The sequence below is a fragment of the Epinephelus lanceolatus genome, chromosome 8, assembly GCF_041903045.1.
Source record: "Epinephelus lanceolatus isolate andai-2023 chromosome 8, ASM4190304v1, whole genome shotgun sequence".
NCBI classification, from domain to species: Eukaryota; Metazoa; Chordata; class Actinopteri; order Perciformes; family Serranidae; genus Epinephelus; species Epinephelus lanceolatus.
Genome location: NC_135741.1, coordinates 30,694,309 through 30,712,852, shown reverse-complemented (window position 1 = coordinate 30,712,852; position 18,544 = coordinate 30,694,309). Strand labels below are relative to the sequence as shown.

The following is an 18,544-nucleotide window of genomic DNA, read 5'->3' as shown; positions in this document are numbered from 1 at the left end:
CTTCTTCCTGTCTGTAACAGCAGCGACTGACAAAATAGGTGTAAGGAAAGGATCAGCCGGGTGTCACTCTCTCAAGTTGACAAGGTCAAACTCATATCTGCACAGTGAGAATCTGGTGTGTCTCTGTTCAGAATGTGTAAAGGCATAGTGTTTGTTTATGTTTACATATTAAATAAGACGAGTTTAATGCAATCCAAGTGTAACGGTGCATGGATCTTTGCCTTTGAAGCATCCATGTTGCTGTGTTTTTTTCCTGATTTCGACGTTTGAACTTGTGCATGTGTGCTAGTCTCTGTGTTTTTACATGTGCTGTGTGTGAATGAGTCTAGTAAATCTGTCATGTTGTGTGTGGCCCACGTCCCTCTCAAACTCGCAGTCAGACGCTCAAACATTTCCTCGAGTGCTTTGCGGTGCTGCAGACCTGATGTAAACCATGTCACTGCAGTTTACATCATCATATTGCCCCTTCCCACTGGCTCATTTCTCTACCCAAACAAAACCAGAGCAGTAATAAACTAAACAGAAACACATTTGTATTAAGAATGCTTTCAGTAAATCTGAATTTGCTGCTAAGTATTAAGTATCTTTACAAAAAAGGAGCATCTGGGTTTCACATATGTTTCTGTTAAGGACGAGGGAATATCATAAAGCAAATTTGACATGTTCCCTCTAATTATTTATTCCAAATTAGTATTGTATGGTTTTATTCATGATTAACCAGTGTAAATTATATCTCCAGTTGACCTAAATCATCTGCTGGAGGGGAAAAAAAGGCTGGTCTTTACATTAAGTCTATATCGTTACAGAAAATATACGAGTTCTAGAACAGCATACCAAGTGGACTGAAAATGAAGAGAGTAATGTCTCTCCTATGTTTCCATTCTACTACTAAGGGAGTCATCTTGGAGATCTGTGTGGCCAGGAGAGCAAAGAGAGGAATGAAATGTTGAAAAGAGGAAATATGTCTGCGCTCTCCCGCCCTGGGATTTGGGGTTTTTACATACAGTATCTGTGTGGTCTTACTGAGATTAAGTGGCAATAAAGGGAGTGGTGTTAAACAGAAAATGAAGTGGTTTGAGTACTAACTCTGGTTTAGTCTCACTGGGAGATTTCAGGGAGAAGTCTTCACATGTAGCCAGAATTCAAAATGGTGATATTTAATCACTTCACAAATATCCAAGGTCAGGTTATTTTTTGGAAACAAAAGCTCACAATGTTCAATTATTAACCTTTGATTATCAAGGGAGGGTTGGCTGACCACAAATTCTCGTTCCCAGCAATACCAAGCTCCTGCTTCACACTATCCAAACTTTTAAACTGACCACAGAAAAAATAGTTTTGTGTCTTAGAGGTTGAGAAAAAGGTAAGTATTGAGTTTCAAACATCAAATTATTACTACAATTGCTCTGAGACATATGTATCATTAACATAAACAAACAAGAACATTGCCAAGACCTCCGGCAGCCTCTCTCAGCCTTCACAGCAAGACTCATTTCCCATGGAGCATGGTGATATGGGGGCGTACAACAGCAGGACACCATGCTTCCACTGGAGCCAATGATTCAAAGGTTCAATAGCAGATATGTAGCAGTTCTTCATTTTTGGTACTTGCTGCCATTTCCCAATTAATTTGAGCTGAATGTCACAATTCCCCTGAGCTGACTGGAGGGTTATAGTCAGATCACCTGTTGCACATGTATGTGGGGACTGACTCCTATGTAAGAACTGAGAGTGGCTTGGTGCCTATCTGCTCTGGGCAAATCAGAGTGTGACAACACCTTTTCTCAGGGTTTAAGAGGCATTTTGATCCAACCTCAACCTCCTACTAGGTTACCGGCATCAGGGCAGTTCTTTGTGTCTTTCATGCAAGAATTTTACTTGCCCAATGATGATTTATCATTTTATTTTATTTTGTTATTTTCATTGAAACACAATATAAACCCTAATCCCACTTTGTTTATCGATGATGCATTTGTTTATCATTATTAAGGAGGCTTCTTTTTTATTGTGAAGGCTCCCCTTAGATCTGATTCTCCAAGTGAATATTTTTTGCATTCTGTGGTTAGGAGGTGGTTCCCTGGCTTCTTCCTGAGCAGTTGAAATCTGGAGAATTAGTGTCGCCACAGACGAAGGCTTCAAACAACAGCAGCAAAATCACTTCCCACATGTCCAACAATGATCAAACCACTGTACAAATGGTTGAGAAACCATATCTAGTCCAATGGATTAATTAAAAGTTGAATTGACATCTGACTACAGACTCTTCCAACATTTGTCTTTCAAGTACACTGAAAAAGAGAAACTTGGGCTGAAGAAGCAGAGGAGGTGACTCCAGAGAGCGGGAGTGGAGACAAATGTCTTCTTCGTGACATAAAGAAACAGTGTTTGAATGCGGCATTTATTTTTGAGAAATATGAGCAGCGACACACTGCCACAGGCTGCAAATCATTTTAATCATGGTCTGATTTGTTTACGGTAAGTATTACACAGCATCACAATTTGGCAATGACACATTCATTCTTAAATATGCTACATGTAGATGCAGTCAAGAAATTTGTTCAAGGACCAGGAAAATGTTTCTCATACTATTTCTTTTCCAAGTTTGTCCTTGGCGGGCTGACAAATCTGAACTCTCAACCTCTTTTGCACATTGTCGAATGCATGTTGGTTCAAGGGATTTAAAGGTGTTTGCCAAAAGAGGGCATTGACGAATGGCAGTGAGCCCTAACAGGACTTAAAGGGAGAAATGGCATTGCTGCTGATGTGCCATGTAAGAAACAATTAACTAACCAGCACCAACCAGTCTTATCTGCTCCTCTTACATTTTGCTTAAGACCAATTCTGGTCTGCATGCCACAAGTCAACATTAACAGCTAACTGGTGTTGTCACTGTTGTTGTTTTTGGGCAAACAGAGTATGTTTTAAACAGTAAAGAGGAAAGAAGGACGTTTGGGCCAACACTGAGCTGCTGCTTGGGTAATTTTACTTAATTCGTGGTCATAGCCATTTTATTACCAAAGTCCATGGAGTACTGTGGTAGAACTAAGGTGGAGCTATAGCAAAGAAAGCTCTCGCAGCCAAACATGTTCTATGATGAGTGACCCGGGCAGGGAGAGGCAAGTTTGGACATGGAGAACAGTTTCCAGTATAAACAGCCAATGTTCAGTGGAGAGAAGTGAGATTCTGTAATACTAACAGGAAATGAGGACCAACAAGTTCACCCCCTCACACACACACACACACACATAAATATGCACATGTACAAAGGTGCAGTCAAAAGGACACCATACACAAACACAAACACACACAAATATCATAAAAACAAGTTCAAAGCCCGACAGATGGATGAGCCGGCTCCTCCAAGTCTTTGGTCTCAGCGACTGTTTGATCCTCAAAGAAGTCCTTTTTCTAAGAACTCTCAATTGACTTCCAGACAGCACTGAAAACATTCAGTCATGGCAAGAAACTCTTGCCAAAGTGTGTGAGATGATTTTTCCAAGCATCTCCAAGCTTCTCCCATCATGTAAGCAATCAAATATTCATTTTAGGATAAAAAAAAACCCACAGTCACCTACTTGGCTTGCTGGCAGACGTTAAGAGCTGCAACCAACAACATTTTGGCAGCAAAACAAGCATGGCGACAGACCACACTTTGTCTGTGTGTGTGTGTGTGTGTGTGTGTGTGTGTGTGTGTCTGGCCTGTGCAGCATCTTTCTCTCATTAATATTTAACAAAAAATATTTAAGAGCCATTTAAAAAGGAACTGCTGTGTCGTCCCAAATCTGGAGCCCACATGTATAACTGTATTATACCAGTGAAAATAATGAATTTATTTTTGTTTTTTAACTTAAAAACAAACATAATCTACAAATGCACAAGTCAATATGGAGAATGACACTGCATACAATAAACTGGACGTGCTTCTCTCTACCAACTAGGACTAAATACTTCATTTAGGAAGTTTAAATTGTAGTGCTGCTGTGTTGTTTACTGGTGTTGGATAGATGTACTGATCAAACTTCTAGTTGTAAGCATGTCAACAATATGGTCACATTATGACTTCACTCCTGCCCCCTCTTCCATAAAGCACTTTCTCTCTAATCTGTTCACCTGGTATTACTTTTCAACAAGTTTAATGCATTACAAAACGGGCAGTGTTTCGGTACTTTATTATAAAGTCGCTTAAAAGAGTCATAAGATTGTTTACTAATCTTCCTGTTAAAGGTGAGTAGGCAGTTTTCTCCCACCAGATGCACACAGGCATATCCACATGCTTCATACAGTAACCAGCTGTTTCCCATACATTGATGTTTTAAATCTTATTTCATTGTAGAGCTGTGTGTAATGCATTCAATCTGCTCCTTCTTGCCCCATACGCTCTTTGTTTATTGGACCACAAACAAGACAAGAATTAGTTAGTTAGGCACCCTATGGCCCCTCCACCCAATCCCCCATCACTGTGGATTGCTTGGACAGGAAGGGAGCTGGCAGCCCTGGAGACAGACCTTCGTTCGGTGGCTGTAGTGGCTCGATTTCAGCCAGCACAAACTCCCAGTGCTGGGGTAACCTGTGTAACTAGTGTAATGGCAGCAACAGAAAGTTTGCTTATCTGGCCTTGAGTCAGAGTGGTCCAGTCTCCCAGTACTTGCTCTTGCTGGATTTGGGATGCTGCAGCCACCGAGCGGGGATCTGCCTCTGGAGCTGCTGCCTGCTCTCATTTTGGCAAGGTGGTCTGTAGCGGCATGGAGTGAGGCAGAGGACACACTAATTCTGGGCTTTAGGTAGCGACATTAACATGTACTTGAATTAACTGCAGCTGTGACTTTGCAGTAGGCAGTCGCTGCCAATAGTGAAATTGCAACTCTGCAGGACTCTTTGCCATTGAATGAGGCTTTCGCCATTTGGGATGTGCATTTGCATTTGCATTTGTAAAACTGCCAATAGAAATGCCCTATCTCTAAAGTGACCTGTGATTGACCAAAGTCTCCTGTCACAGGCTAGATCTTCTAAAGCTTGAAAACAGAGCCAATGGAAGGTGCAGGGGTCTAGTGTTCCCTCAGACCACTTGAATTACAATATGCTGAAAGGTTATTATGGGATTTTTGCCCAGTGACGCCAAAATAAAACTGCCTACCCTAGCTTTAAAGGTGAGCTTTGTATAGCTTTATGTTAAGGATGAGGGAACATTACCTTCATGGTGAAAAGAAACCATCACTTAAAGTTGGCAGAACAAAGGACCTAAACCCCATCCTTCTTAAAACTTTTTGCTGCAGTATAACATCCCCTGACCATTTTCTTCAATAGGACAGTCTCTAACTTTCCTGCACGCAGACATGAATTGCCAGAGAGTCAAACAAAGCAGAACTGATCCCAGCTCCACTGATAAAGCCAAACCATGAGAGAAGGCAGATTACTGGCACTATCAAGCTTGTCATGAAAGAATAAAGCAGAGAACTGAGTACACAAACCAATTTCCTTAGTCCATAAAGAGTTGTAGGGAATTCTGACTTGCATACACAATGCCTCACTCTTTTTCTCAAAACTGAATTATCCACTCATTCAATATGCCTAACTTGCTATCTCTGCTATGATCCCTGCTCTGCCTTTTTGTGCTCAGCATGCACTGCATTATAATGAGTCACAATGTGAACACATTAGAAATGGAGGAAGTAAGCAGCTGATTAGATAATCAATCCAATCGTAAGATGCAGATAGAGGAAGCAGAAAAATGTGTTAACAGCCAGAGCAAGACACCGCACGCTTGGCTGAAGTCACTGAGTGCCTCCCCTCAACCTGTTATTTATTTGTCTGAGCTGTAATTAATGATGGTGAAGGTCCTGAGGTTGTGACTCTGGGAGGAGACGCTATCAGTAAAAACATGTTTAAGGTGGTCGACACTTGTCAGTGGGAGGCTGTGGAGACAGAGGCTTTCATTAAAGGGATAACAGGACGGTGTTACCTATTCTTCAGTCACATTTAATGTGAAAGTATGCACATATTGATGATGGTCAAACAGCTACAGTACATAAAGGACTTCCTGGAACTCTTTTTCTTGCTGTTTATGTCTCATGTATATCTTTCACCTAACACACACACACACACACACACACACACACACACACACACGCACACGCACACACTCTCACATGCAAAAGTCCAAAAAAACAATGTGAAGACCTTTCACCTTTCAACCTCTACCACTTTTTGTCAAACTTGGTTATGTTTAACAGATGCAGATAGCAAACATATGAGATGGAACTGGTGTGTGTGTGTGTGTGTGTGTCCATGTGTGTATCTTTTGCTTTGTAGATGTCACGGGATACAGCAGTAATCCATCTCATTTGACACCAAAAAACTCGAGACATATAGAGACGTGAAGGAATGCAGAAAGATGCCTGTGTAGTTTCACATAAGCAGAGAAACATCTCTATCTGTTACTTACACAATTTCTCTCTCTCTGTCTCTCTCTCTCTCTCTCTCTCTCTCTCTCACACACACACACACACACACACACACACACACACACACACTTTATGACTCCTTTGGCACATATAAGGTAGAGTTACACACATCCTGTTTTAAGACCTGCCTAATAATGCATTGTGGCTCCTTCTCTCCGCTATGGACAGTACAGTAGCGCACACACACACACACACACACACACACACATACACACACACACACACAGCCGTGTGAGCCCCGCGCTGAGGAAACACTTAATAAAAGTGATATAAGACACCCAAGACACACCTGCCACTTCAAACACAAGGAACATATACCTATAAGCACACACACACACACACACACTGTCTAACCCGTTCCAGATGCCGGTGGCTGTCAGACTTCTTGCCATGAGCACAAGAAGGCACAAACAGTCACAATAGTTTTACAACCCACAGAACGGTGTCTTCATTTTGTGTGTGTGTGTGTAAATCAGTAATTAGTGCCAGTTTATGTATTCTGAGCACCACTAAAGCCACAGGGAGCTTCTTCTCTGACTGGGACCAAATTTAACGATGTCTCGGTACATCAAAGGGGCTTCACCACAAAATCTTTTTCCTCCCTCTTTCATTCAGTCAGTGCTTCCTTACCCTTACAGCCTTTCCATGAGTCCTTCTTTCTTTTCCTATTTCCTTTTTTCTGTCCATTCTCCGTGGCTTTTTTTCTTTGGTTATGTTTTCATCTTAATAATAATAATAATAATAATAGTGTATAGCTATGTTAGGCTTTGTGAGGCTGTACTTAGTAGGTATAATGTTTACCATTAACAGTCTTAGTGTAGCTTGTTAGCATGCTAATTAGCAGTATAGCTGAGGCTGATGGGAATATTATTAGTTGTGCAGGTTTTAGTTATAAACCAAAGTACCTGACAAATTAAGAATTTAACCTGATGGTGATGCTGGATGAAAAGTTCCAAGATCACAAAAGTTACAAATCATTCTAAAGGAAACAGTTGTCAAGACAGTCCACCTAAAACAACAAATGTCAACCTCATGGTAGCACTTTCATTGCAATCCACCCAGCAGCAACTATAGTTTTTGAGATATTTTAGTTTGGACCAAAGTGTTGGATCAGCCTACAGGCTACCATCCCTCAGAACCATGGCACTAGCATGACTAAAACCTCTCCTGCAGATGGTTGCACTACCTGCTTTACTTTGTCAGGTCTTTCGTGTTGCACTTATAACTATCATTATCTTTGTCTCCTACTCTCTTCCTCTCCATCTGCTGTGAAGAACAACATACAACTCATTTTTAACCTCCTCCAGGTTAACAAACAGAAAGCTGAGTCAGACTGTGAGGAGGGAAACAACTCAAGGTGCTGACACATTTCTGGACACTGGCTCCATTCATTACAGTATACATTTTGTGTAGCTGAAAAACTTTACACTAAGATGCTTTGTTTCTCTATATTATTTGAGGCTGGTGCATGGGAATGCCCCTCTCCTCTTTTTCTCTTTTTCCTCTTGTTGTAAACATGGTCTTAATTACACGAACATATCCTCCTCTTCTCCAGTATGTTACGCTGCCCTCCCTATCTTCTTTTATTTTCCTTAATTCCATATCCTTCTTCCTCCCTCTGCATTTTGAGCTCATTAAGTGATGAAGTCCCGCCTTAATTTCTCTCTTCACAGAACCAATAAAAGCCCTTTTAGAATGATTGCCTCATTTAGACTTCATAAGAGTCATCTGTAATCTATAGTTTATTGTACCTTTTCAGGGATGTGGGGGAGCACCGTGGCACTAAACTGTCTAACTAGGTTATGCCATTTACTCTACACACAGTTTGTCATACTGCTAGAGGCACATTCTGCACTTCCCATCACAACATGTTCCATTTGGGGACTACTCTTAAAAAGGGGGCCTTGAAGTGCCGGGAATTCATTAATATTTTGTATCCCGGGTCTCAAACTCGTTAAAAAGTCTTTTTAAAAATTAGCCAGGAACTGAAAAATACAGGAGAACCACTGAGAGCAGAGCAGAGACTGATGTGGCAACAGGATTCAGCTCGGAGGAGCCAAAATCTCTGAAAGCCCATACACCAACTTGACAAGCCAGGGTTTGGAGGACACAAGTGCCGTGCTGAGAGCTGCTTCTCTGCTTGCCACTTGAGGCATTTTGGCAAAAAGCGTAGAGCTGCTCAATAGCATAGGGCAATGCAGTCACCTCATTTATCGAAAAAGCAGCATCTGTTGGGTTCATTTTTGGACCACGTTGTGCTGTCGGAGTTCAAGTTACATGAAAGAGGGATGACAATCCAAATGGAGACATCAAGGCCCAGCTGGTAGAATAAAAGCTACCAAACAGGCAGGCAGTCAGGCCATAGGCAAACAAATTCAACCATCAGCAAACAGACAGGACATTGGCAACAGAGCTGGTTACAAAGCACAGGCAGGAAACTGGTCTTGACAGTTATAGCAGCAAAGCAACAGACAATCTCTGAAAGCTGGCTTCTACTGTATATGCTGTTTACTCCCAGGCTATGGGGAATGAAAAGCAGCTTTGTAGTGTGTCCTGTGATCTCAGGAGAATGGAAACTTGAGGACAAGTAATGGGCAGGTGAAGCAGGACAAGGTGTAAGGGTGTCTCTGGTTGCATTCAGGCACACATTTTTTAATGGAAATGTGATAATCCAAGCAGGAATTAAAAGTCAATCACTAACCTGTGGTTCTTTCCCAGTTTGAATGCAGTCCTCTCTGTTGCCAGGTAACGGGGGCCAGTAGATCTACGAAGAAAGAGAAAAAGAGAAAGATGGAGGAACAGAGAAAGAAAAAAAAACAAGTGATGATTAATGACCTCATAACATTGAAGCAATGCAAACAACTACCTTATTCAGCCATATTGCAAAATGTAATTGCTTTGTTGAACCCACACATGTTTTATGTGATTTGGTTAATGCAATGAAAACATAATAATCAGCCCATGTTGTTAAATTTGAATTATTTTCCCTGCAAATTAAGCTCTATAGCCATTGGAAGATAAATGAGCTGAGCAGATGCTCTACATATGATGAAACAAAGGCTTCAAAATGAAGCACCGAAGACTTTGGGAACTAATTTTTGGCTTCAGAGCTGAAGCCTTGATTGAGACATGACAGACACATTTATCAGTCCACTTATTCTAGTTACAAGAGTCAGTTCATTCAAATTACAAAAACATACTTTCTAAGACACCTCTGGTGATAGCCAAGTGGATCATTTTGATTGTATATGTCTAGGTTTTGAGAGAATCTGTCTCCCTGATTTTTGCCTTTACTTCAATACAGTGGAGGTGAAAGTGAAAAATGGCATTGTTTTTAAAAGACAATGTCCTGGTTACTCTAGAAGACACATCACATTGATTTTACAGTGACCTGTTTGTATTGGAACTACTTTGAGGACAGTAAATCCCTATAAAATATCTTTTGTGGGTAATCCAGAGTAGCAGCTCATTATTTAGTTATTTATTCATTTATTTATTGGAAATGAATGTTTGCCTTTGAATTTTTTAATTGTAATTTTCCAAATGCTGTGAACACCGGAAACAAATCTCCTGTCACTTCTGTTGTGTCCAGATCTCAGACAGATGTGCATCTCAAACCCTCTGCAAATTAAACCAATCACTATCTGTATGGTTTTATACCACTATAAGTAAATGATACACTATATCTACTTTTCATATTGAGGGTGAACTTACCCTTAAACAAGGAAAAAATAATAATTTAATTTGAGACTGACTGCTAAAATCAATATAAACATTTGGATTTTATTTATTTATTTATTTACTTATTCATTTTTAACTCATCAAATACTGCTAGTCATTTCAGAACAGGCTATATGATTTTGCTACTGAGCTATGTGATTGTCCCTCTCTTCTACTTCCATACTGCTTAAGGGAAAACTTTGCCAGTTTTCAAACATTCATTCATTCAGTTTCTGTAACCACTTATCCTGTTGGAGGTGGCAGAGGGGCTGGAGCCTATCCCAGTTGACATTGGGCAAGAGGCGTGGTACACCCAGCACAGGTCGCCAGACTATCACAGGGCTGAAGGCAACCATTCACGCTCGCATTCACACCCACACATGCAAACTCCGCACAGAAGGGCTCCCTCACCCTGCTGTGCCCTCTTGCTGTGAGGCGACAACGCTATCCACTGCACTGTGTCGCCTGTGTTTTCAACCAGCTCCGTGTCATTGCAGTGTGTGCAGATGAATGGTGTTTGGCTTTCCCCCATGCCATGAGCGTCCTGCTCACATGCTGATGGAGGTTAGACTTCAACTTCAAAGCACAGCAGGAAGCCAAAAACTGTTCATCTGCAAACTCTGTGATGACACAGAGCTGGTTGAAAATGATCAGTTTCCCTTTAACGGTCTCAGTCAGACCATATATTTAAGATAAATTTTTCTACTGAAAAAACAAAGATTTGATGAACTATCTGCTCCCAGAATCACTGATCAGGAAGACTTTCACATTTAGTTATTCTTTGGGAAACACTGGACTTGCTTACTGTGGACAATATGTACTCAGCTTCAATAACAGAAAATAGAAACACTGAAACACAGTCTTTCTGATACTATGAAAGACTTTGAACTCACTATACTGTGTTGACTCCAGAGACTCAGTCCCCTTCAGTGTCAATCTTATGTTTTGTGCCTAGAAATGAAATTAGACCTTTGGATATAAACACACGGGAAATCTGTGCTCAGAAAAACCTTCAGCGTATCCTAACAAGACCATCTGGAGCATAAAAAAGTATGAATAAATAAAACTCTTCAATTTTCAATTCAAGTTCTCACAGTATAGATCCAAGATTTCCTGATTAGGAAAGTCCCACAGTCTTCATCTCATTCAGCCAACTCAACAAGATGAGGTGAGCTTGTCGATGAGCATGAAATAGAATTTGGACCTGAAACAATGGGACTAGTTTTCACACTGCTTTCTACAAATGAAAAATGAAATGGAATTGCCACTGAAGAGGAAAGCCCAAGTCTGTCTTGGTATTGAGACAATGACGTGTTTGATTCTGTAGTTTCGTGCAAACTAGCAGTGAGGTTGTTCTCTCACACAATAAGTCTTTGTCTGAAAAACTGGCTTTGTTTTGGCGTACAGGGAGGAAAGAAACCAGAGAGGAAAACAAATGCTCCTGACTTGCATTACTATGTCTGATTATGTCCGGTGTGTATGGAGACAGAGAGCGTGTGTGTGTGTGTGTCAAGGGGCCACTGTGGTAGCTATATGGTGTTTAAGAGTGTACATGAATGCAAAGTGATAAAGTGATAGAAACAAAATGTTGAAAAGATGACTGAATGATTCTCCCCCTTTGCCCCGAATTTCATACCAGCAGTAAAGTTTGAGACACATTTGGTCTCCTTTGTCATAAACCTCGATTCATCACAGGCAGCTCAGTGCACTCACTGTAAATCAGGGTGACTGAAACCTGGCTCGCAAAGATTTAATTCTCCAACAGGTTCTGTATGGATAAAGGATGTGACATTGGAGAGCCTGGAAATACTTTAACTCCTCTAATATAATACAAAAGGCCAATTGTTACAATAAAATTTCATTGTGTATGATGAATTATCGGCCAGGATATAGATCAGATTGAGAGAATATTGAATTTCTTTCATGGCTATAAACTGCTTATTGGCTCAAAGGAGGTAGATTATATCTGCGAGTAGAAATATTTGCAGTCTATAGACGTGCAGCCTTGTTATGTGAGGTCAAACTTACTGTATGTACGCTCTGTTACAAATATAACAGGGTATATATCATCTCTTGTCTCTTATGTTACTTGAGACAAGACAGAGAATAGACGTGTTTTTAAATCATGTTTCCAGTATGTTTCTTTTGGCATAGTCAATTAGCTAAACATGTTCCCTCACAGTTCACCTTGGATTTTGTTTGATTAGATTGTTTTAATCACCATATTATAAGTTAATGTGTGGACAAAGACAGTGTTACCATAGCAATTGATGACTGTAAGAAATCATATTTTGCCTTATATTAGGAATGTTTGTGAGATACTTTTACAACACAGTGAGTGCATATATCAATTACATGAGAAGATTGATACCACCGTCATATCTATGAAGCTAAAAGCTAAAAGGTTAACTATTGTGTACAGATATGACACTCAATAATAGAGCGATTAAGAGTATTTCCCCAAAAAATGTCAGGGTATATTCACATCAGAATTTTAAGAGGACAAGAAAATAGAGAAGGGCTGTCTGGCTAAAAGTAGCTTTGAGTGAAACTGTGTGAAATGTGTTGCAAACTTTGTTTTGTGAGCGCTCCACCATCACACCATCTCACTGCAGGGCCGTCTCACACCCAGCCTACTTTTGTCTGGCTTGCAAATGTGGGAATCCATTAGAAACAATAATTGGTTTCATGCATGACTGAAATGAATAAATAAATTAAGGCCGGTCTAAAACTTGGCATATAATGCTCTCGATCTCTGGACTAGTTTCTTTGGCATGATGCTGGACTGATATGAATGTGTGGCTGGCTCACACACACACATAGTCTGACCTAGAGCAGCCTGATAGCACGTCTGACTGATATACTGTGAAATCAGGCCCTGCCTAACACCTGGCTGGCAATAGTCTGAGTGAGTACACTGCAATATTCCATCCATTGTCCAAGAGTCTTGCTCCACACGCTCTAGGAAATATGGCTGACCTCCACCAGGCATCCACATTCTTTCCTCTGTGTAACTATTTCCTGACTCTTCATCAATGTGACTCAAAGTGCTCTTTAATTTTTAATCCACCCTTCAGACATAATTCACATTTGTGACGTCTTTGATTTTTGAACTTGGAACATTGTTTATTTGAACTGCGGAAAAATCTATCCAGAGCTGGAAACAAGCACGCCAAGCAGGACTGTCACGAACACAGGCTGTCCTTTATACTTATGTCCATACCTTTTAACTGCCCCGGCAACTAAATAGGACCTTCAAAAACGTAAGGGGCTCCAGACACAATACTTTAGAAGTCAGCCAAAATCATGGAAAGATACAAATCATCAAATGATGTCTTTGTTCATGTGCCAGCTGCTAAACAACCTGCAACACATCAAAACCCAGCAGTGTGCTTGTCACTCGTTAGTTCGTATTACTGCAGCTGAGGAAAGGCATTAAATAACCCCTTTTTAAGTGCAGACAATAAAACATATCAAATGAATGCATTAATTTAGCATATTTTTGATATGTCTTCCATATGTCCTGTGGCCATAAATGTCACAATATTGTGTAAGTGCACTCACTAACTCTGCTGAGACCCAAGCTACTGTAGTAACATCATGCTGCTGCACGCTGATGTAAGCAGATGCCTTTCCATTTTCTCAGTTGTAATTTTGCACAAAACCATCTGTCTTTTCTGTCAGCTGGGTGTTGCTGAGCCAAAGCGAAATTTGGCAGAAGCAGACAGATGGAATCATGGGATATGATGAGTTTATTTTTGACCGAATCCGGATGCAACAAAGCTGGAGTTGCCTGATTTGAATATTGGACCGAAACACGAAGAGAACCTTTGCATTCTTCAATCCTAAAACCAACTCAGAGAAAGAAAAAATAGTCTCGGGGGAGAAGGTTTAAATTTCAACACAAACTTTTCTTTTATCAACACGGCACTTTTTACATTGTATTCTTTTGAGGCCAAAGGAATTACTCCAGAATTAAGATAAAGTATGTAAACTGGGCCAGAAGCCATCTCCGAAATCACAAAGGAAGCACAGTAACACAAGATACACTGCATGTAAGTAAACACTGAGCGAAATAAACCAACTGTCTGAACATGCTGAAACATATCTGACAGGTGCCAACCACATTTCCACACCAAATATTTTTTTATATATATATATATATATATATATATATATATATATATATATATATATATATATATATATATATATATATATATATATATATATATATATATATATACACATACAGTACAGGCCAAAAGTTTGGACACACCTTCTCATTCAATGCATTTTCTTTATTTTCATGACTATTTACATTGTAGATTCTCACTGAAGGCATCAAAACTATGAATGAACACCTGTGGAGTTATGTACTTAACAAAAAAAGGTGAAATAACTGAAAACATGTTTTATATTCTAGTTTCTTCAAAATAGCCACCCTTTGCTCTGATTACTGCTTTGCACACTCTTGGCATTCTCTCCATGAGCTTCAAGAGGTAGTCACCTGAAATGGTTTTCCAACAGTCTTGAAGGAGTTCCCAGAGGTGTTTAGCACTTGTTGGCCCCTTTGCCTTCACTCTGCGGTCCAGTTCACCCCAAACCATCTCGATTGGGTTCAGGTCCGGTGACTGTGGAGGCCAGGTCATCTGCCGCAGCACTCCATCACTCTCCTTCTTGGTCAAATAGCCCTTACACAGCCTGGAGGTGTGTTTGGGGTCATTGTCCTGTTGAAAAATAAATGATCGTCCACCTAAACGCAAACCGGATGGGATGGCATGTCGCTGCAGGATGCTGTGGTAGCCATGCTGGTTCAGTGTGCCTTCAATTTTGAATAAATCCACAACAGTGTCACCAGCAAAACACCCCTACACCATCACACCTCCTCCTCCATGCTTCACAGTGGGAACCAGGCATGTGGAATCCATCCGTTCACCTTTTCTGCGTCTCACAAAGACACGGCGGTTGGAACCAAAGATCTCAAATTTGGACTCATCAGACCAAAGCACAGATTTCCACTGGTCTAATGTCCATTCCTTGTGTTTCTTGGCCCAAACAAATCTCTTCTGCTTGTTGCCTCTCCTTAGCAGTGGTTTCCTAGCAGCTATTTGACCATGAAGGCCTGATTCGCGCAGTCTCCTCTTAACAGTTGTTCTAGAGATGGGTCTGCTGCTAGAACTCTGTGTGGCATTCATCTGGTCTCTGATCTGAGCTGCTGTTAACTTGCCATTTCTGAGGCTGGTGACTCGGATGAACTTATCCTCAGAAGCAGAGGTGACTCTTGGTCTTCCTTTCCTGGGTCGGTCCTCATGTGTGCCAGTTTCGTTGTAGCGCTTGATGGTTTTTGCGACTCCACTTGGGGACACATTTAAAGTTTTTGCAATTTTCCGGACTGACTGACCTTCATTTCTTAAAGTAATGATGGCCACTCGTTTTTCTTTAGTTAGCTGATTGGTTCTTGCCATAATATGAATTTTAACAGTTGTCCAATAGGGCTGTCGGCTGTGTATTAACCTGATTTCTGCACAACACAACTGATGGTCCCAACCCCACTGATAAAGCAAGCAATTCCACTAATTAACCCTGATAAGGCACACGTGTGAAGTGGAAACCATTTCAGGTGACTACCTCTTGAAGCTCATCGAGAGAATGCCAAGAGTGTGCAAAGCAGTAATCAGAGCAAAGGGTGGCTATTTTGAAGAAACTAGAATATAAAACATGTTTTCAGTTATTTCACCTTTTTTTGTTAAGTACATAACTCCACAGGTGTTCATTCATAGTTTTGATGCCTTCAGTGAGAATCTACAATGTAAATAGTCATGAAAATAAAGAAAACGCATTGAATGAGAAGGTGTGTCCAAACTTTTGGCCTGTACTGTATATATATACATACATATATAAACCAATCTTTCTATATGATGATAAACAATAGTGTACCAAATACCAATTATACTAGCTCATGTTTTAAGGAAGGAGAAAGAATATTTACTCCATCATATAAAACATTTACATGAATTAAATCACTATTTGTTTTAGCTTTTCCTGGGTAATTATCATTAAGCAAATTGTCCCACTTCCCAGATTTGATTCAGTGAGGATTGGATCCAGCAGAAACACACTGGCTGCACTGATTTCAGGCCATCTGACTTGCTCTCAACCAAAGCCTTGTGTTTAGAATTAAACCTTACTCCCATTTCCAATTTTACTACACTGCTGGTCAGAGTTACAGTGAAGAGGGTGGCAAACTAGGTTTTTGTGCCAAATAGATATTGTACACTCTGGTGGGCAGAGTTTGAGCTGGAAAAGTGCAAGCGAGTATAATAGATTTAAGTGTTGTGCAACTTCACTCTGGTTGTGAAAACTTTAAATGTTTTTCCATTCTAAATTTTTATCAGATGTACAATAGAAAGCCAGAGAAGTGTGAAAAAAGGTTGGCAGTGATTAACTTCTTATCTCTGATATAAGTGGAAACATAGCGGTGTTAGACAGACTTCTTAGCATGTGTGTTTCTGCAGCAGATGCCAAAAGAACAAGGGGACTGACAGGGTGACAATTAAACCAAAACACACACATTTACTACAAACATTTAAGGAAAAGTTTTTTTCTAAAGTGACATACATACTTATTCACTTTCTTTCCAAAAATTAAATGAGCTCGATACACTGATCTGATGATGTATTAGAGATGGAACTGGAGCAGAAAAAAGGGTATCTCATTTTTTTTTTAATCTGTACATAAACAGAGATGCAAAAATGACAGCTTGTGGGGTTTATGGGGAGTTTCATAGTGTTGGTAGGTATATTTTTCAACTTGGGAGAGAGTCAGGCTTGCTGTTTCTTCCTGCTTCCAGTCATCATGCTAAGCTACGCTAATAGACTCCTGGCTCTAATTCGACTGTGGGGCCCTTGAGTTTTCAACGTCAATGCTTGTTGTCATAGCAAAACTGATTTAAATCTCCAGATTGTGGGATTTGGGGGGGTGTATTGGCAGAAATAGAATATAATAAGTATGTTTTTTTTAGTGTATAATCACCTGAAAATAGGAATCATTGTGTTTTTGTTATGTTAGAATGAGTTGTTGAAGTCGACAAAGGGGGCGCGTCCACGTCCATATTGCATCACCATGTTTCTGCGATAGCCCAGAATGGACAACCCAAACACTGGTTGTAGTTAGAAACTGCTTTATTTAGTGTGTGTGCCTGTTTAAATCATAGGACCCATTCATTTTGAAGAGGAAGAAACCTGTGGATATCTTTGCTCATGATAAGAACCTCCTAAACGTCTTGGTCTCAATTTATCAAAGAAAAAAGCTGAGCACTCAATAGCAGGTGCTGGGCTAGCAGCCCATCTGCAATGAAATGAACAGAATCAGAGACACCCTGATTTGTAATGTGAAAAACTGCTTTATTATTGTTATTATAATTATTTTACCAGTTTAATTATCTGGTTAATCACCTGGTCCACTTGTTTTGGGGAGGTAGAGACCTCAGCAGATAATGTGGCTCCCAGTAAAAAGCTCTTGAATAATGAACACTGAAGGGATTCTAACCAAGAGAAGTTTCAGCTAATTGCAATCTGCGATCCTCACCATTATGCCATTAAATCCTACACACTGCTCCTTTAACATCAACATGTGTTCTTGGAGTGATAATTTTTTTGTGAGGGCAAACACAGTTTATTCATTCTGTGTTTTGTTTATTGTTTCTTTTTTCTTTTCTCCCTCTCTCAGCATTGGTTTATGGTTTAGTCTTTGGCAGATGTGTGTCATCTTGTAAACCTTTGTTTCACTGAACTGGCATCACGGAGAGATTTCACAATGGCTGGCTCTGATAGAAGCGCAGGCATTAAGGCTCAAACAGCTTGCAGCAAACTAGCAAGCCTCATGTGTGATCATCAGCCAAGACAGAGAGCAGTGAGAGGAGGCTACCAGAGGATTTAAAAGGGTGGATAAGGTGGGCGACATCTGGCTCTCTGTTTACACAAATTCCCCATTCACCCATTCACTTTTTGTCATCCCACTGTCTTTGACCGAAGTATGAGCACAGATACACACACTCATAAGCACACACAGACACACTGCTGCTCTTAGCTGAAGTGCTGAAACTCAATGAGGGGTTTTTGTTTTAAAGAGAGTTATTTTTGTTTTGTGCTCACTAGAAACCAGTTTAATGGAACACAGAGTGGAGATACTGGGCACCCAACTGGAGAGTGAAATATGAATTAATATATGCTGCGTATTTTCTCAGTGCTATTCTTCTACAGATGAAATGAAATCCTGTTTTAATTTAAATGTGCTCATTTCCTTTGTGTCGAAGCTTTCCAATAAAAACCCTCTGAAAACTCATAAGATATAACTCACAG

General features: G+C 40.3%; 1 protein-coding gene across 2 annotated transcripts in view; it reads right to left on the bottom strand.

The window, feature by feature from the left end:
• Positions 1-18,544, bottom strand: part of sema3bl (sema domain, immunoglobulin domain (Ig), short basic domain, secreted, (semaphorin) 3bl) — a 74,621-nt gene that overhangs the window by 31,740 nt on the left and 24,337 nt on the right. For both annotated transcript variants that reach the window (XM_033628921.2, XM_033628922.2), the window contains exon 3: positions 9,163-9,225. In XM_033628921.2, coding sequence (XP_033484812.1) covers positions 9,163-9,225 — 63 coding nt within the window. The remainder of the gene's footprint in view (positions 1-9,162; positions 9,226-18,544) is intronic.